Here is a 20914-nt window from a genome sequence, read left to right as displayed (position 1 = left end):
ATCCATTGAAGTTCTTGAGGCCTGGTCCAGCAGCACACCAGGGCAACATGCTTACCTGGGGCTGTCCCCACCTTTTCCTTCTCCTTACCTCACCCAAGACCTAGCACATGGAGAAATTCCCAGGTTCACTCCACCTGCATAGAGGTGAGCTCCAAGGTCCTCACAGCCGCACTGGTGCTATTTCTTATCCCTCTCCCTCACCCAAGCCTGCATCCTCAGGCCTCTATGGGCCACGGCCACCCGCTGACCACCTCAGCTCGGGAATGGCAGCCTGTCTTACTATTTGTACTTCTAAGACACCAAGTAATTTTTACTGTTGTAACCAATCCCATTCATACCATACCCAGCTTAAACAAAGGGCAATAATTATAAGCCTCAAAATAGCTCATTAGGAAATGAGTACTTGCATTTGTCATCAAATGGAATAAAACTTCCTTAACACACCAGCAATACTTCATCAGTATGATGGCTCATTCTCCATGCATGACATCTTATCAACCAAGCCATCCAATATCCATCCCTCTACTTCTCAGCAGGTATGTAACCCAGACCAGACCAATCTTTACCAAACACAGTGCCTGTGGGCAGGTAACCCAAGCAGGATGTTCCAATTCTGAGTGTATTTGACCTCGGGTCCTTTCTTCTGCCTGAGCCTGGCATGCCCTGGATCACAGCAGGATTCTGAAGCTAGCTTCTGGTTGGCTGCACTCCATGAGACATGATGTGAGGCTGCAAGGCAAGAGGAAAGCTAAAGCCAGGGTCCTTCTCTGCTCTTGTTCAGGCTCCCACTCCTGGAACACCCAGATTACCAAAGACAGAGAGATCTTCCATCTGTTGGCTTACTCCCCAAATGGCTATAATGGCTGAAGCTGAGCCAATCCAAAGCCAGAAGCCAGGAGTTCTTCCAGATATTCCATGTGGGTGCAAGGGCCTGAGGGATTTCCCAGGCCACAAGCTAAGAGATGGATTGGAAGTGGAGCAACTGGGACATATGGATCCCATATGGGATCCTGGTACCACAGACAGAAGCTATGTCTACTACACAGCAACATTGTCCCGCATGTATCAACTTTTAAAAAAATGTTGTAAGTGGACCAAATCTATCCCAGAAATAAATCAGAAGCAGACTCTTAAAACCTCGGGAGTCTTTATCACCAACTGGCACAGACTGGTGGACTGTCCCATTCCACCACACATAGAAAAGGGGAACAGCCTCAACCAGCCATGTTTTGGGGGTTCTTAAGCAATGGTCATTCAATCAAGTAAGAGCACTGGCATATGATGTGAATCATTGAATCAACCAAACATTAATCAGTGCACAGCACAACTGATCCAATCAACTGTAGTGGCGTGGAACACAGATACCCAGTTTAAACTATCCCATCAGTGAGAGTCACATCCTACCTAGTAGCGAACAACAGAACCAGGCACGTCCTTCCAATTCTACTTACAGAAAACATTTGCATCAACTTACTTGCATTAGCTTACTGCCTGAGCTGTAAAACAAAAGCAAGAGCTCATCTTAGAATGAGATACCTTCTTGTGATAAGCACTCTCACTCCCCTTTGGGGGCTTTGTAGGAATGCAAGGCTATTACAATGTCAGATCATGAACAATTCCCAGAAACATTTCAGAAGACCTAACCTTACTGTTGCCATTTTCTATTATCTAAGCTGTCAAAATTTGCAGAGAAGAGAGACAGCCTAAAGATATTCCATCTGCTGATTCACTCCCCAAGTGGTCATTATGGCCAAAGTTGAGCCAATCTGAAGTCAAGAGCCAGGAGCTTCTTCTAGGTCTCCCATGTGGGTATGGGGGTCCCAAGGCTTTGGGCCGTCCTTGACTGCTTTCCCAAGTCACAAGCAGGGACCTGGATGGAAAGTGGAGCAGCCAGGGCATAAACCAGTGCCCATATGTGTGTGGATCCAGGTGTGTGCAAGGTGAGGATTTAGCCACTGAACGGTCATGCTCAGCCTGTCTCAACATTTTAAACACCACAGAATCAGGAATGACTTTTTGTTGATAGTATTCAGAAGGCTGCATGGAGAGTTTGCATATCTTTGGCACAGCTATTTTTGGAACATTATATGGAATGTTAATTTATATAGCTCTAGACTGCTACAAATAGTGCTGAGAAAACAGCTATAATCACAGAGGAGAATATATATTTCATACTCGCAGGCTAAACATAGCACTTGGATAATTTTTTTCCCATGGAAGCTTATTTTCATTCAAACACAAACTTAGGGCTACCACATATTATACACTTCGAGTGTCCAACCTCTATCTATGATCCACTGTAACTCCGTTAAGAACACCAGCCTTCGGGAGTTGCTTTTCTTCTTCATTCTCCATACTTTTTCCCTTCTACCATAAGGTCTTACAGATTAAATAGGCTTTTGTTAGCTTGCCTAAGAATCCAATGGTTATTTACAACTATTGCCATAAGAACACATCTTTTTTAGAAAGTGTTAAGAAGAGTATGCCAAGGTCACATGACAGTTGCTGATCTCTTAATTCAATGCACCCACAGCGACTGCCTAGTTTATGTCAAAACAGAACCACCAATTCTAACCGTGTCTCCCAGGTTCAGTGGAGTAGTTATCCCATCCCAATGGAGGTCACTTTTTACTCTAGGAAACCACTCACAATTGAAATGGTTGAAATTCCATGAGCAAGTAGATTTTTTAAAAGCCATAAATGATAATTATACCTTTCATTTTTTGAATTTCTGTTCCATCCCATTACCAATGTGGCAAATATATTAAGAAATATCCAAAGGATTATATACTAAGAAATATATTAAGAAATATCCAAAGGATTTAGTAACCAACTAATAAGTCTCCTAAGCTGTAGAGCTGATTCTTCTGATTATAAAATACATTTTTAAAAAATCCCTTTACAGAGGTTAAACTGGTGCCAAAATTATTCCTTGAAAATAAAACTGTCATGCACATGAAACTTTCAGATATTCAGAGATCAAAAATATAATACATATCAATAATTCCTATCCTGTCCAACAAGAGTCATTTTGTTTTAGAAGGAATACTTTAAAAAAGATTTTACTTATTTTTATTGAAAAGGCAAATTTATGGATAGAAGGGGAGACAGAAAGGTTTTCCATCTTCTGGTTCCCTCCCCAAATGCCCACAACAGCCAAAGGTTAGGAGTCAGGATCCGAAGTCAGGAGCCAGGAGCTTTTTCTGGATCTCTTACATGAGTGCAGAGCCCCAAGGTTTTGGGCTATCCTCTACTGCATTCCTGGGCCACAGACAGGGAGCTGGAAAGGAAATGGAGCAGCCAGGACATGAACTGGTGCCCATATGGGATCCTGGTGCTTGAACGTGGAGGATTAGACAATCAAGCGATCATGCCAGACCCAAGAAGGAACATTTTTGCCCTCATGTCCATTTTAGTAAATTTTTTTAAAAAGTTTTGTATTTTTGTCAAGGTGTATCATATAAGAAACAATGGTAGTCACAAATGCTGTGTGAATTCCTTCACTTCCTTTGAGTAAAAATCCATTGGATAATATTAAAAAATAACAAGTTTTTCTAATTTTTTATCCCGAGCAAAAATATATATTAAGAAGTCTTTTTGGGTGGACTGAAAAGTAGGAAATACAAAACTCACAAATGTTGAATAAAAAGATGACAATAGGTAGCCTAGATACTTGAGTTTGCCAGATCCTCTTCAGAGCACACAATGTCCTCGGATGGTTCCAGCAGCCTGAATCGTCCATAGAGGGTGGGAATGGATCTGAGCATGTTGTACATCCTCATTCGCAGCCTGGGCTGAGTGACAGAAGGCTTCATTCTCCCCATTGACGACGACAATGACGTCCACACCTTGGAAGCTTCACTCATGAAGATTTTTGTTCTGACAGTGTAGAGGATAAAAATTTGTAATCCCTGCAAACAGAAGAAGAGGTTGCACAACAGGTAAGGGCTGCAGTACAGGATCAGGAGTAAGATTTTCTCTGCCCTGCCACCCCATCTTTACATTGTGCACAGCGGCTGCCAGGAGCTTTCATAGCTGAGGGTTGCAGCCATGACCTTCCCATGCTTCGACTGACATGTATATATAGCAACACATTTAGAAGGACTAAGTTTAGTCTCAGCTTGCTGCTAACTAGCTCAACAACTTCACATCCTAATTGCTACTGTCTTCAGTTTCCTGAAGGGGACATATTGACTGTGGAATACCTAGTTTTACTTACACTTCTAATAATCTATGATTTTAGGTTTCACAGATTTTTTTTGGCAATATAACTATAAATTTGGTGGCTGTACAGGAAAAAAAATCTTTTTCTAAGTCCTTCTAGTCACAATTTCTGTGTACTTCACAAATGAAAATCAGATGTATGTGAAGAATGAAGCTGCAACTGATACTTTCTACATGTTTTTAATTGAAACTGCCATTGAAGTTCTGTTAGGAGCAGACAGTTGCTTCTATTTAATTCTCATCATGATTCTTCTGATTTAATTCTTAAATCAGTCCTATAATATGTCTTACTATCCCCATGTGATTGATAAGCAAGCTAAAATCCAGATAAGTTAAATAACTGCCTCAAGGTTACTCAGGAAGTAATCGGCAGATTCTAGAATTGGAATCTTAAATGTCTGGCTCCAAAACCTCTCTTATTTCCAATATATGGTACTGTTCCTTGCTTATAGCTTTAACAGAAAGATACTGTAGGATATATTATTAGCTTCTAAGACACCTCTACTAATTCCTCACTAATATCCTTTGCAAAAATAACAGATTGAGTAGCATCTATGGCTAGTGTAGTTGATCATATTGTACCAATATTAGTTTCTTCTGATCTTGGTAATGTATTATGTTCATGTATGATACTATCATCAGGAATAGCAGGGCAAAAAAATGTGTGAGGAATGAGCTGTTTTTCCAAATTATTGTTTCAAATTATTTCAAGCTTTAAAATATTTTTTCAAATAAATATCCATAGATCTCACCGAGACTGTCACTTATTGGGCCCCCAGCCTTATAAATATTTGTCTCAACAATCATGTACTATGAGCACCATTGTAGAAGATCCCTGGTGCTAAGGTACAATAACTCAAAGACTCCATTAGTTTGACTAACGCAATTGAAGGAAGTAGCATGGGATAGATCTCTAATTGAAAGTAGGAAGAGTAACTTCTTTTTCCCACACAGGCAGTATCTAAGTCATAAGAAGAAAAGCTCTGTGACACAATGACAAAGACTTCAGAAGGCGAGAAGTCGTCTTTGGACTTCCTGCTTGTTCAAATAAGAGAGGTTTATTTTGGGCATATGAGAAATATGTTTCCAGTGAAAGAGTGGATATTTGACATAAGGGTTTAGGTATCACTTGGGATGCCTACACCTCCCATATCATAATGTTTGGGTTCAAGTAGAGGTTCTGCTCCCTAATCCAGCTTCCTGGTAATGAGTATTCTGGGAGGCAGATAATGTATCAAAGTGGTAGAATCCCCAATATCCATGTTGGAGGCATGGTTTCAAATCTAGTTCCACATTTCTGTGTAACCCAGAAGCAACTGTTGTAGGTTTTTGGAGAATAAACCATCAGATAAGCATCTCTGTTCCCTTTGTCTCTCTGTCTTCAAAGTAAGTTATATAAAAAAGAAGTAAATTTTTAAAGCAAAAAATAGATCCTAAAGAAAACACAAGACTGAACCAAATTGCTTGTCTGCATGATAATTAAGAACTAATTCTAGACCATGAGGAATCATGGGACCCTCTTTTGGTGGACTTCATTTTTGTCCTTTTGTCCACTTCATTTGGTTTCCATTGCCGAAGGGAATAAATCTTAAAAGGAACTTGAGAGGCTTAGAAACATAGTGGTAGCAATTCATACAGTTAAGCAGTTCTTGACACTGCACTATAGAACTGATCATCATCTGGGTCAAGTCCATTTTACCTAATGCCCTCCCCAACAATTTCCCAACATTATATCAAAGACTTCCCTCATCAACCATAGACAACTAACATGACACCAGTTTCACATAGAGGGTTTCACTTTCAGCAACTCATTCAGTCATCAAACTCTAGTATCTTCACAAAATATTAGAAGTATAGCACATCCTGATACTGAACCAGATGTTAAACTGGGTGTTACCTATAACATCTACACAATTAAGATTTTGCACTCAGACAACTGATATTCTAGTCAAAAAGAAGATGTTTATATGTACAAAGGTTTAATCTTAGAGTACAAAAACTGAAATGAACAAATGAAGCTAAAAATACAATTCTATTTTGGCAATAAATTATATTTACTTAACTCATATTTAAATACAATCAAAGTGATCACTTCCAGGGTATAAAGCCCATCAATAAACAATCAATGTGGGTTGTATCACTATCAGTTTCCTAAGTGTGATAATATAATACAGTTATTCAAGATTTTTTAACTTGAAAGTTAGATAAAGGGTACCTGGGAACTCTCTACTCTGAATTTTACAACTTCTTTATGGGTAGAAAATTATTAGAAAATTATTTCAAAATTATTGTAAAAAGTGAAAACAGGATGGCATATAAATGGAGAAAAATAAGAATTTTGGTTTCATCTCAAACATTTTCTGTAATATAAAATTTCAGCAAGTCTATAGAATTTCCTTGAAAAAATTCATTTCCAAGAATTAAATGCCAAACTAATCTGTAATTATTCTGTTATTGTTAAGATAACTCTCAACAAGAAAGTACTTATTAATGTTTACAACATACACACTAAATATAATTAATAAAAAAAATACTACCTTTGTGGTCTGCATAATGTCACAGCAGGCTAAGCAACTACCTGAAATGCCAGCATCCCATATGAGCACCATGTCCCAGCTGCTCCTCTTCTAATCTAGCTCCCTATAAATGTCCCTAGGGAAACAAAGGGCTATTGCTAAGTACTTGGGCTCCTGCAGCTACTTGAGAGACCTAGAAGAAATTCCATGTTCCTGCTTTTCACCTGGCCCAGCCCTGGTTGTTGCAGCCATCTGAAACTTCAGTCAGCAGTGAAAGATTTCTCTTTTTCTCCCATCCCTCTCTTCCTTTGTAACTGCCTTTCAGATGAATAGGTAAGTCTTTATTGATTGATTTATTTGACAGAGAGATCTCCCATCTACTAGTTTACTTGCCACATGCCCACAAAAACCAAAGCCAGGGACTAGGTACATAATTCAGATTTCTCTTGTGAGTGGCAGGAACCCAATTATATGAGCCATGACCTGTTGCCTCCAAGATTCACATTAGCAGAAGGCTGGAATAAGGAGTAGAGCCAGGACTCAAACCCAGGAATGCCAATGTTTAATTCTTCCTCCCACTTGGAAAAGGGAGTATCAGGCCCAGAACTAGACTTGCCACAATGAAATCCAATGCAAGGCAGAACTCCACAGCCCTGTCCCCAATTCAGTATCTGTGAACTGAACATCTGGAATTGTGTTAATAGGTAGCCAAGGGACTGTTTTTCAACACTCCTGCCCCAGTCTTAGATGGCACTAAGAAGTGGGAGCAGGAAAATAAGCACAGAACTAGGCACTGCAGAACTAGAATACATACTATGGCTTATGAAGAAGAGAACTAAGCATACAGTACCTGCCATTCCATATCCCAAGGTCAACCCCAAATCATGAAAGACTTTGTTTGGCAAGAAAAAGTTAAACAGTAGTCTCCTCACAGTCTTCCCTCATGTGACAGGTACCTGAGGTATTCACTTCTAAGGGGACATGTGGCATTCACAAACCCTGTACTCAGTGTAGGAATTTCTGCATTACCAGACTCCTGCACTGTCCCAAAGAAAGACCCCAGTCCACATTGTGTCTTCCCCTAGCCTCCTGCTCTCATGGAGCCCTCATGAGACCCCTTCTTACTGAGGGTCCTGTGAAGCAGTTACTCTCACCATCTCTGCAGCACAAAGATCTATAAGCAAGTAATGGGTCCTGTCTACTCCCAGATGGCACAGGCAAGGACTTGAGCAGAATACCCTGAGAGACAACCTGCAGACACCTAGAGAACACATTGGGTGTCCCCATCACTTTCCTAGAAACAGTTAAGTGGTTCCACCTGTGTACTGTCAGCCCGAGGAAGCCACCAGACAACCAATTCTGAATAGCTCAACCCATAGAGGCTCATGCAAGCATATAAATGGTCCTGCCCACATACTTACAATACTGGAAAGCAACCAAGTGGTTTAACTCGAGGGGCTCAGTTGGCTGAGGCCCTTGAATAACAACAAGGTGTCCCCAAGAAGAAGTTGAGCAGCCTGTTCTTAGAAGTTCAATCTACTGAAGCCGTGAGAGATAGCTTTTAACCTCACCCACCCATCCTTAATCCCAAGAAAGCAGCTGGGCAGAAATCCCTGTGCTATTCAGTCCCTGAAGTTGCTTTTACAACCTTCAGATACTGAAACTTGCCCTACCCCATTAATCAGTATGCTAGAACACACTAACCTAGGCCCATAGGGTAGCCAATACTCACATGACCCACAGAAACTGTAAAAGCCCTACACCTGCAGTCAGGCATATCACACACACAGAGCTGAGAGTGAACCTACACCATCTAAGGGAGCTGCATCCCTAGTGGAGATAGAGTCCTACAACTCATGAAGCCCAGGACACTGAGGCATCTGCAGATATCAGCAACATTGATTGCAGCTAAAGAAGTTACATGGTGCTTAACTAAAGCATCCACTTAGAATCAAAGCCAGTAAAGCCTATCCAGCCACTACCCTAGGACACATGGAAAAGGCGTAGAAAATTTATTCATTAAACAATTACTGAAAACTTTCCAAATCTTGGCAAAGAAATGGATACCCAAGTCCAAGAAGCCCAAAGCATCCCTAATAGATCTAGTGGCAACAAAGAATCTGCTCCATGGTGTTATTACCAAATTATCCAAAATCCAACACAAACAGAATTCTAGAAAAAGCATCAAGTCATTTAAAACAGCATCTCCATTAGATTAATAGAAGTCTACTCAGCTGAAATTTTATATGCCACAAGAGAATGAGATAAAATATTCAGACTTAAAACAAACTTCCAGCAAGAATACAACAGAATCTCTAATTCATGAACCTTTGCATGAGAGAAAAGGATATATTTCTTAAAACATGTTTTTGATGAACATCTTTTCTACACAGAGGAAAAGAAATAATGTTGGCCCAACCACAATTCAGAAAAGGACACAGCACATGAGTCTTAAAGACATTTCTCCCCTCTTGCCATGATGTGCCTTAAAAAGAGATAGCCTTTTTATGGCTGAATGGTATCCCATAGTGTAAATGTACTACATTTCTTTTGTCCCTTCATCCATAAACAGGCTTATGGGTAGGTTCCAAATCTTAGCAATTGTGAATTGAACTGCTAAAAACATGTGGTTTTAGTTAACTCCCTCATACACAGATTTCATGTTATTTGGATATATTTCCAGGAGTGGTATGGCTGGATCATACCCATGTGTCTGAAAAATTTCCCTACTGATCTCCCTAATGATAGCACTGGTCTGCATTTCCACTAACAGTGGGTTAGGCTACCTATTCCCCCAGATTCTTATTACCAATTATTGGGTTTTTTTTTTTTTTGGTTTTTATATGTTTCTCATTCTCTCTGGGGTCAGAAGAAACCCCATTTTGGTTTTGTTTGTATTTCTTGATAGCTAGAGAATCTGAGATTTTTTTTATTTGTCCACTAGCCTTTTGAATTTTCTCTCTTGAAAAATCCTGTTCCTGTCTTTTGTCCATTTCTTAACTGTGCTATTTGTTTTTCTGAAATTCTTTGGAAATCCTCTCTTTGATGAGTAGATTGTGAATATTTTCTCCCAGTTTGTTGGTTGCTTCTTCATTTTATTGATAATTTCTCTTGCAGTGCAGAAGCTTCTTAGCTTGATGGAATCCCATTCGTTTATTGTTGCTTAAAGACCTTATCATTGGAACAAAATGGACCCAGCTGGAAACCATTATACTTAGCAAAATAAGCCAGTTCCAAAAGACAAATATCATATGTCCTGTCTAATCTGCACCTGCAACAACTTACACACAGACACAAAAGAGTAATCTTTATAAATGAAGTTAGCATACTGGGCATTAACTGCTATATACGGCATGAATCTTTACTTTTGAGTAATAGTACATTTTGCATTTTTATCTTTCATTATACTTTCATGCTGTGTTAGCATGTCTTCTTTTTCCTCTTCTTTCTGTGTCATGATACATTTATACATCACTGAAAGTTAGGCTTGTAACTGTGAAATGAAAGATTATGCTATTGTAATAACTCGGAGAAAAATAGTAAGAGTGGGATATAGGGAAGAAGAAGGGAAAGGGAGAAGGAGGTTGAGGATCCTATACACTTCTAAATTTGTATCTTGAAAATGTGAAATCAACTCATTTGATGTAAATTTTAAAAATAAAAATAATAAGGAAAAAGCCCAGAGATTTTTAAGAGCAAGTAGTAATGATCTCCAGGAAGTTTAAAGGGAAAAACCTTTGAGCCAGGTGATGTCTTCTTCACTGCACAATGTTCTGCCACTCTCAGACAAATGCACATCATACCTGGGTAGTGTTGAAAAGGCAGAAAACATAGTTGAAGAATAGTCTGACTTCAGTATCCTCAATTAGCATAAAGTATGCCAGAATCCAGGTAATTCCAAAGATAACTGCAATAGATAATGTGCTAAGAATCCTCTTTATGGATGAAACCGTTTTTGTGCTAGGGAAGAGAAAGCAAGAAATAAAACACTACTAATTAGCTTTTGATTTATTAGTAATATTGTTACTATTTTATTCAGAACATAAAAATATGTATACATTGTTCATTAACAGTGATGCTAGAAGTTATGTCACTCTTGAGAAACTAAATTAGCAAAGTTTACTTAAAACATACATTGATATCACATCATGTTAGAAGCATTGCTTAATTACTATTATTGGGGACAAATTGAACTAAGAATCAACTTATTCAGTGGAATTACATTTAATAAGCATCACTACAGGATAAGTCAGTAAGGAATTCTTTTTTGGGCATCTGGAACCTTCCTATGTCTTGGATTGATAGAGAAGAAAATAGATTACTTAAATCTATATGACATATTCAGATGTGAAGATAAAATGAACTAAGCATCTGTACTCCAAATCAAAGATGGACTCTCAATGAAACTTTTAAATATATCTTGACAATAGGATTCTGGACTCTGTGCCATTGTGCATACCTATAGTGTCAGGATACACTTAAATAGCTGAATGATGGTCTTACGACTGCTTATGAAGGAATATACTATTATAATAATTAAGGGGAAGTCAATGAGGTTGGATGGGGATTTGGGGCAGGGAGAAAGGGAATCCCAGAAAATATTACTTAGATGTGGGATGATCCTCTTCCTTCTCATGGTAAGTCTATACTCCTGAAATCTGAGCTTGGTCTCATGACTTAACTTTAATCAGTGAGACATTAACAAATGTTTCAAATAAGAACAGAAGGCATTTGCTTGTTAGAGTATACCATTTCCCGCTACTGTTTGGAATTCTGCCTTACCTGCCCCCAAAATGTTAAGAGATTATGTGGAGCAGAGATGAGATTTCCTAACATCTCCTAACTCAACAGCTGCACCCATGATTAACCAATCACCAGCTGCCAAACATGGAAGTGGAGCATGGTGGAGTAGACTCCCATTGCTATTTAACCCACCCATACATTTCTTCTGTTTCCCTCCAGATTAAAGCAAGGCATACACCAGCAGATACATGTTTTTCCTTACTCTTTAGCCAAATAATATTTGGCACATGTTCCTATACATCACTTAAGAGCCTACCTCCAAAGCTCAAATTGACCAAACACCTATTCTCCAATGCTCAAATTAATTACAAATAATAAATATTTATCATTGAAGTTCCTAAGTTTTGGGGTGCTTTGGTACATGGCTAACTGATAACATGAAAGATTGCTTTTTTAGGCAATTAAATTATAACATCATTTTCAACTTAACTAGGCCAATTAAAGGTTCATGAGTTATCATGATTTAGAAATACATTTTCGGTTGATTTCTGTGATTGAAATGGTATTGCTTTGAAACTGGCATTGTGGCATAGTAGGTAAAGCTGCTACCTGTGAGTCAACAGCCATATGGGTGCCAGCTTGTATTCTGGCTATTCCAGTTCTGATCCAGCTCCCTGCTGAAGATCTGGGAAAAGCAATGGAAGATAGTCCATGTACCTGGACATCTACCAACTTCACAGGGAACCCAAATGAAGCTCCTGGCTTTGGCCTGGCCCAGCCCTGGAGCCATTGTAGACAACTGCAGAGTGGACCTACAGATGAAGAGCTCTCTCTCTCTGTAACCCCTTCAAACAAATCTTCAAAAAGAAGTCAATAAATAAACCTAAAAACATACTGTTTTGTATAGAGGAAATAGAATCTACTTTGCAACTATACTCAGAAGTGTTCAAGTTTTTGCTGCTTTGCTACTAAAACATAGGCTTTAATGTTTACCAGCAAAAATATTTCTTTTGTATTTACACTGAATATGAATTATTCATATGGGAAGCCCTTAATCTAAAAAGTACACCTAAGATTATATTCCCCCTAATGATGGTAGTTTTCACTCATATGTTCATACTAAGTAAATCCATTTGTAAGCTTACTATTGGATCACAGATGTATTTATAGAAAATTTATAATTCTACAATCTTGTAGAATTAAGCTAGAACTCATTGCCTCATCCCATTTTGTGCTATGGGAGGTGGGGTCCAGAGTACATGTACTTAATGGTTTCTATTCCTTGCTTCTACACCTGAAAGCTCTTGCTTTATGCCAGGTATGACAATAAAAATGCCTAGTGAAATCAGATAAGTTATAGGAAAGAGAAGCAGTCTGGGGAGATCTGATAAGCCAGACAGCCCATGTCACATGTGCAGAAAAATGAACCCAGACACTGTCCAATACTCCAGTTTTTCAAAGGAAAAATCTAATTTTCTGGAAAATCTCTAATTTGTATGTGTTTGCAACTGCATTTAAAAATTATAAGGCCATTGAATAATCCAAGCACTATGTGTAAAACTTGGTCTATCAGTACTTGTTAATGAACTGAAAATGTAATACAGCATCTCCTCACAACCTTCTTTAATCAATTAAATGTGATGTCTTCAATATTTGGGGATGATAAATTACATTTTTTCTAGATATCTTCATGTTTTTAGTTGGGCATGTATGAAACACATTTTATGTAATACAGAATATTCACCTTGCAGTGCTGATATTGGAAGCAAGTTGATCTACTTTCTGTCCCACTTCTGCCATTATGAAGGCATTTGCAAACCTTCCCAGGAATTACAGCTATATTATAGTGCTGCAACATGAACTAGATGAGTCTTGCCTGACCACTTCCTCTTCTTAAGGAATCTTACCTTGTCAAATTCTGGTTATTCTTCCATAGCACTTTGACTGTTATTATAATTAATATAATAAGATTGCCAATGAGGATAATGGTCATGGGTAGGATGAATGACCACAAAAATGGACTTCTTATATAATCATTATCATCTGGAATTGCTAGCCAGCAGCTGTTGGAAAAGAAAAAAATTATTTCAACAGACCAAGAAAGGCATATCAACAGATTTTCTGTATTATTAATATAATTGACGTTCACTCAAAGGAAGTCCTGCAAAAATTCATTATCATTTTGCATGTGACATGACCTATAGAAATCCAGTCCAGTTGAAAAGCAAAATGGTCAGAGTCTGCTATAATTCTCTAGAATTAATGGGGAAAAAATGAGCTCTTGGATCAAGCAGTTCTAAATTTAAGCTTCAAAACCTGTGATCTACAAGGTGGCTGATTTTAGGCAAATCATTGTTTTATTTTGTTCTTCAATATGCAGCACATCTGGATGGGTTACAATAGCAAATGTAAAAATGATCACAAATAGAAAGAATTCCTTCTACATTTGACATTTGTCTCCAGCCACCTGTTTTTAATCCTCCTCCTCTCTGGTTTTTCTTTTTTTTTTTTTTTTGGATCACATTAAATTTTATTTTACTTATATGTGTTTTGCTTTAACATTCACATACAAATTCTTTCAGGCAAAATGAACTTTTTAGCTTGGAGATTTTGCCAACTATATATAATAGCTTTTAAGGAAATCCCCAAAATTACAAAAATCCCAAGCTGACACTTTACTAGTTATGATTGTTAAGAGGCAGAACCTTTACTTTGAAGTTTTCTGGTCCCCAAAATTTATAAGGGCCAAATGCATTAACTCAAAGTGACATTTTTTTTTCAATTTAAAAACAAAGCAAAAAGAAATCTTAATCAAAGATAATAATGGATAAAGTAACTATAAAAGCTCTCATACACAATCTTTCTAAATTTTCACCCTGTACAAAATGGTTACAATGTCATTCAGGCTTGCTATATGCCCATAAAAATAAAAAAGAAATTTAACATTTCAACAGGCTAGGAACTATTTACTGTAAGCATATATGAACTTCTGGAAGACTTACTATCAAACTTGGAGAAAATGTTATTAACAGGTAAGCATATATTGAAGAAGGCAGTTTATAAATTAAACATTACAAAGCTAATATTTATGCATACAACTTATAATATAGAAAAAAGGTGCTATTTGCCCAATAGTAAAGCATCACACTAATTCTATATAGCTAAGACTGAAAGCTTCTGTAAACACATTCACTGTATCTCCAAAGCAACATATGCCTCAGATGTTCTCACTTATTATTTAACTTATGCCAATCAGTTTCATTGTACCAGTATCCATTGTACCAACTGGGACATGTACCAGTTTGAGCAGGTAAAAACAATCTTTTGCTTTATTTAACTGTAAGACAAAGCTAACCAGTTATTATTATATTATTATTATTATTATTATTACAAAGTTAGATTCAAAGAGAGAAGGAGAGACAGAGAGAAAGATCTTCCATCTGCTGGCTCAATCCCCAAGCAGCTATAACAACAAGAATTGAGCCAATCTGAAACTAGGAGCTGGAGGTTCTTCCAGGTCTCCCGCATGGGTGCAGGGTCCCAGGGCCTTGGGCTGTCCTCGACTGCTTTCCCAGGCCACAAGCAGGGAGCTGAATGGGAAGCAGGACTGCCGGGATTAGAACCATGTAAGATCCTGGATGTACAAAGTGAAGTCTTTAGCCACTAGGCTACCGCTCAGGCCCTACCCCACCTCCATCCCTGCCCCCAAAATGCATTTCTTTTTTTTTTTTTTTTAAGATTTTATTATTATTGGAAAGCCGGATATACAGAGAGGAGGAGAGACACAGAGGAAGATCTTCCATCTGATGTTTCACTCCCCAAGTGAGCCGCAACGGGCTGGTGTGTGCCGATCCAAAGCCGGGAACCAGGAACCTCTTCCGGGTCTCCCACGCGGGTGCAGGGTCCCAAAGCTTTGGGCCATCCTCAACTGCCTTCCCAGGCCACAAGCAGGAAGCTGGATGGGAAGTGGAGCTGCTGGGATTAGAACTGGCGCCCATATGGGATCCCGGGGCGTTCAAGGCGAGGACTTTAGCCGCTAGGCCACACCGCCAGGCCCAAAATGCATTTCTTTACTTGAAAAATAGCTACAGAGTTGCAGCAACTGCCAGGGCTTGCCAAGCCAAAGTCAGGAACCAGAAACTGCATCTGGGTCTCCCACGTGGGTGCAGGAGCCCAAGCATTTGGGTCATCTTCCACTGCTTTCCCAGGTGCATCAGCAGGGAACTGCATGGAAGTTGGAGCAGCCAGGACAGGAACAGGCACCAAGAAGGGATGATGGCATTGCAGAAGGTGACTTAATCTGCCCCACAACTCCAGTCCCCTACTTTAGGGACTCTGGAAGCTTCTTTGGTGATCAACTGAGAGATCCACTTTGAGGAATGGGCATTGGACACATAGTTAAAATGTCACTTAGGATATCTGAAACTTATATAGAAGTATCTGTTTTCAGTCCCAAGTCCTCTTTTAAATCCAGCTTCCTGAAAATGCACACCTTCAGAGGCAGCAGGTCCTTGCTCAGCACACAGCAGCGAGACTAGGAAGAGGCTCTGGACTCCTGGCTTTGACCTATCCAGCTCCTCTGGCACTGCAGGCATTTGGGGACAGAACCAGTAGATACAATCTCTTTCTTTCTCTTACTCCCCTTCTTTCTTCCCTCCCTCCCTCCTCCAGCTAGTTGCTTTTCAGATAAAATGAATTTTAAATTTTAATGAAAAACAAATACATAATAACTTTAGGAAACAAGATGGAGCCACTTTTTCTCCATGTAAATGTGAGAAACATTTAGAAGGGGGCAGAAAGGATAAAGAAAATGAATGATTCAACTCTGTTGCATAAAGGGTGACTTGCAACTCATGAGCTATGCAAAGTTTCGAAATGCAATTTCTGAGAATTCATATTTCTACTAAAAATGTGTATGTCTATTTCAATACAAACATCTCAACATTTCCTTTAGAAATGCAAGTGTTGATGGCTTGGGGACCAGAGAGTGGGGGTCAGGGATGCCTCTATGACCAAAGATGAAATGACATTTCACATCCTTCCTTCTTTTCCCAACATCTCTGCTTACCTAGTGTCTTCCCCAACATCTGACACTGTATGCAGGACAGGATTTGCTCATTGCTTATAACTCAGAGTAGGTTAGGTATATAAGTCAGTTGGCTTCTTTCTCCCAAGCCTTTTCATTTTTAAGAGTGGGCTTGCTTGGGTTAGCATAGAATATTAATAATGAAATTTGAAGTCAGTAACATCCCACATGAGAACTTTGCAACTTGCTCCTTATCTCTAATAGTATCATTAAAATGTTTAAATTTGAAAGGATACTCAACCATAATTAGTGGGAGAGAATGTAGTTTTGGGAGTAGAAAATCCAGCCAGACCATTAGCCACCTAATCTAGAGCTAGATATGGTCAGTCAGGGAGAGCTGTCTGTTGATGCCACAGCCTGCCTTTGTGAGTTGTTGAATATTTCCAAGAGTTTGGCTTTCAATTGGGACTTAAGCAGCATCTGGGAATAAGAACTTTCTATTAATATACAGAGGCTAAAATTTCCCAGTTCTGTCAGAGAAATCGTGCTTATTTGCTATTTTGAGCTTTGAATGTCCTTACTTTCTATTAACTATCAATTAAGGCATACAATAAAGACATGGCAAAATTAATTTTATGCTGTAAGAGTGAGTTGATATGTTTTATTTTGAAGGCTTCAGTTGTTTGTATGTCATGTGAAATAAAAGAACTCACTCAGAGCTAAAACAAAATGATTAGATATAAAGAATGGGGCGGGAGTCTACATTAAGCAGCAACTGACTGGCAGCAGAAAAACTATCAGTTCAGCCCAGCTCACCTCTCTTCCTCACACAGCAAAAGGTAACATCACAGAAATACTGCTGTAATGACAATTAGTTATTCACACTGGGTCACAGGAACAATCTATTTTGTTGGCAAATCTTCATTACGATAACTTCAATATAGAATACGCTCATGGAAGTAAGACAGCATGCATATTAAATGCTCTTCCAATTATTAAGTGCTCTCCTTCTTACCAGACTTCTTATGATAATCCAAGAATATGTTTTACCATTAGTGATATGCCAGCGTCCTATGATTTTTTCAGACAATGAAAGAATACAATTTAACAAAATAAATTTCAGATGTATAATTTCAGACATTCACTGCTTGTTTACAAGAAAATATATAGAAAATTTTCATGACCCACATTTAAAGTATGGTATGTTCTTGGAGACTGCAATACCTACCACTAAACATGAAAACTAAAAACAAGATGCATTTTGGAATCAACATCATTGAATTATACTCTCATATCTCAAAGAAATGGGCAGTTTAGAAAACACAGACTCACAATTCCTCTTGCCGGTAGTCTAATTCCCATTGTGAATCAACACTGTTCTGAGAGTAAATAACTCCCACAGTTATAGCCACTATGATGGCTGGAACTCCTATATGATAAAAGAAAGGCACAGAATCAATCATTTATACAAGATTATGATTAGTTATAAAAAACCATGAGTGAATTATACACCTCATTCTTTTCAGGATGCATGGTTCTTTCCAGGAAAGACAATGATCCCATGCATATAGGTCAATAATAAATACCACTTTTCTTCTAAATGTTTTCCTTTTATTGTTTTCTGTACACATTTCTGATCTCTGTGTAACTCTTACCACAATTTCTGTTTTTATTTGGCTATTACTCATGTAATTCTCACTTTACTGGATCACAACAGATTTTCCTTTTTGTTTATTTCCCAAAAATCATTATTCATTCATCATGGGCAAAATGTTAGCAATCAGTATTTGCCATGATTTAAAATTTTTCATATTTAAAAATTTCATTTGCATGAAAGGAATGAGCTTCATGTATCTCATATCCATGATATTTTCTACCCTCCCTCCTTCTTTTTAAATTTTCTTTTAATTTTTACAATGATATATTTTCAATTTGCTTTATAATCACAAGTTTTTGGAATAATTTTTCTTGAAGAGTTATTCTCATTGTCTCTCTTGTAACATTTTTTAAACTATCTAGGAAGTCGATTATTTGAGGCTCAAGTATCAAATTAATGTAGCAAAAAATAAGATGTTGGGCCTGGTGCAATGGCTCAGTGGCTAAATCCTCCCCTTGCAAGTGCTGGCATCCAGCATGGGTACTGGTTCATGTCCCAGCTACTCCCCTTCCCATCCAACTCCCTGTTTGTAGCATGAGAAAGCAGTGGAGGATGGCCCAAAGCTTTGGGACCCGGTATCCACATGGGAGACCAGTAAGAAGCTCCTGCCTCCTGGCTTGGATCGGCTCAACTCTGACCATGGTAGCCATTTGAGGATTAAAATAGCAGTCAGAAGATCTTTCTGTGTCTCCTTCTCTCGTAAAACTTTCTAACAACTAGAAAAATGAATACATCTTTTTAAAAATAAGTAAATCTATTATATTTTCTGTAAATCTGCCTTTCTAATAAATAAGTAAATCTATTTTTAAAATAAATAAATTGCTAACATCTGTTAATAGGTCTATTCATTTAATTTAAACAGATTTACTTATTTATTTGTTAGAAAGGCAGATTTAACAGAAAGATCTTTCACCTGCTGGTTTATTCACCAAATGGCTGCAAAGGCCAGAGCTGAGCCAATCCCAAGCCAGGTCCCAGGAGCTTCTTCCAGGCCTCCCATACAGGTGCATGGTCCCAAGGCTTTTTGGCCAAGCTTCACTGCTTTCCCAAACCTCAAGTAAGCAGCTGGGTGGAAAGTTGAAAAACTGGAACACAAACTGGTGCCCATATAGGATGCTTGTGACTTGAGCCATCATGTTGGGCCGGAAGGATCTTTAAGTTAACTGATATATGTATAACATATCTACATGGATCACCATTGCCTCCTTCACTAGAGTATAAGCTACTAGACAGAATCTCCCCTAGAACATGGCCTTGAACTGTTAGACATTCAATAGGTATCAGTGTAAATTATCTTAAGGAAATTGAATCCTAAGGCGAGATGAAAACACTTACCCCAACCAGTTAATGAAATAGACAGAATGAAATGTCGAGGAAGGGGCTTCATGGTCCTAATTAGAAGAAAATAGAGCTGTGTAGCACTGAGTGCATTCCAGGTGAATGTCGCCAACAGAAAATAATGCAGTAAGATGGCAACCGCTGTACATGTGGAATTCAGGGTGTCAGTAATATCCTTTGTGGGTATTGTATTATCAAAATTATTATCATTGGTGCCACTGTTTGTTGTCTGCGAGTTCTTATTGGAGTTTTCAATTCCAAACACAAAGAGGAGGTTGAAAATCAGCATTGATGTACACAGACTGACCAGTACCCAAGTTATTGAGGTTTTTCTGACTTTTCTGAAAAGAAACAGATCTAAATAATTAAATGGAAATAAAACAACCAGGAAAAAAAGAACTCCAATGAAGATGTGAGACGGTAAAGGATATTATTACCCAATGTGAATGCAACTTATAGCCCAATGAGACAGCTACTAAATCTACCTTCCCACTCACACCAGCAAAAGATTCTCCTCTCATGTCTTTCCTACAAGTTTGTTAGGTAGAATAAAGTGGGAGAGGTCTTTTCATACAGCTGGGTTCTCATCAAAAGTGACAGAAAGTCTACAAAGATTGCACCTGGTGAACCTTGAACAGTATTTATATCCTGTGTGGCCTCATCTTGGTGCATGATACCTCGATTTTTATAATGGAATATAACAGAACATATGGCAATCAGGATCAACTTATCCATTAAACACAACAGTAATTAGGGACCATGATATTTGCAAGTCCCACACAATGTTTTAATTTCTTTTAACACTAGAAGACTAAACAAGTAAATATGCTTTTAGGTCAAAGAATATGACTATATTTGTCTCTATGCCAATGTAATCATAAGACACAATTTTTAATTTGTCTAGTAAAGGGAGAATCTCAAAAAGCACAAGTCCCTAAGTCATACAAATCATGACATGGCCCCTTTGACACTTTGCTTTTGAGCTCCTGGAAATTACGAGCCTCATTGAAGAAGCCAGATGCCCTGCTGAGAAACCACATGGAAATGCTCTGAGCAAATGGAGAGGGAGAAATGTCCAGCTGTCCCAGCAGCCTGTGTAAGCCTCCTGATGACCTCAGAGCCAGCCACCACCTGACTTCAGTGTCACCAGAGACATCAGCAAGTCCAACACAGACACACAGAAGAAGTGACAGAGAAAGTCAATAGAAAAAGATATCTTCTCTCTGCTGGCCACTTCCCAAACAGCCAAAGCTGGACCAAGTCAAAGCCTGGAGCCTGGAACTTCATCCACACAGGTGGCTGAGGCCCAAGCACTTGGACCACTTTCTGCAGTTTTCTTGGGTACGTATCTGGAATTGAATGGGAAGTAGTGTGGCTAGGACTGGAATAGACATACAAATGAGATGCCAG

At 38.6% G+C, this 20914-nt stretch overlaps 1 protein-coding gene across 1 annotated transcript in view; it reads right to left on the bottom strand.

The window, feature by feature from the left end:
• Nucleotides 1-3617: 3617 nt before the first annotated feature.
• The window catches only part of ADGRG7 (adhesion G protein-coupled receptor G7), a 59195-nt gene continuing 41898 nt past the window's right edge, over nucleotides 3618-20914 (bottom strand). The window contains exons 12-16 of the mRNA XM_004593257.2: nucleotides 19502-19845; nucleotides 17842-17938; nucleotides 13391-13546; nucleotides 10544-10700; nucleotides 3618-3911 (exon numbers count right to left, since the gene is read on the bottom strand). Coding sequence (XP_004593314.2) covers nucleotides 3666-3911; nucleotides 10544-10700; nucleotides 13391-13546; nucleotides 17842-17938; nucleotides 19502-19845 — 1000 coding nt within the window. The 3' untranslated portion in view covers nucleotides 3618-3665. The remainder of the gene's footprint in view (nucleotides 3912-10543; nucleotides 10701-13390; nucleotides 13547-17841; nucleotides 17939-19501; nucleotides 19846-20914) is intronic.

The sequence above is a fragment of the Ochotona princeps genome, chromosome 3 (genome assembly GCF_030435755.1).
Source record: "Ochotona princeps isolate mOchPri1 chromosome 3, mOchPri1.hap1, whole genome shotgun sequence".
Taxonomy (NCBI): Eukaryota; Metazoa; Chordata; class Mammalia; order Lagomorpha; family Ochotonidae; genus Ochotona; species Ochotona princeps.
Note: the sequence above shows the minus strand (reverse complement) of the source record. Positions and strands in the feature narration are given on the sequence as shown.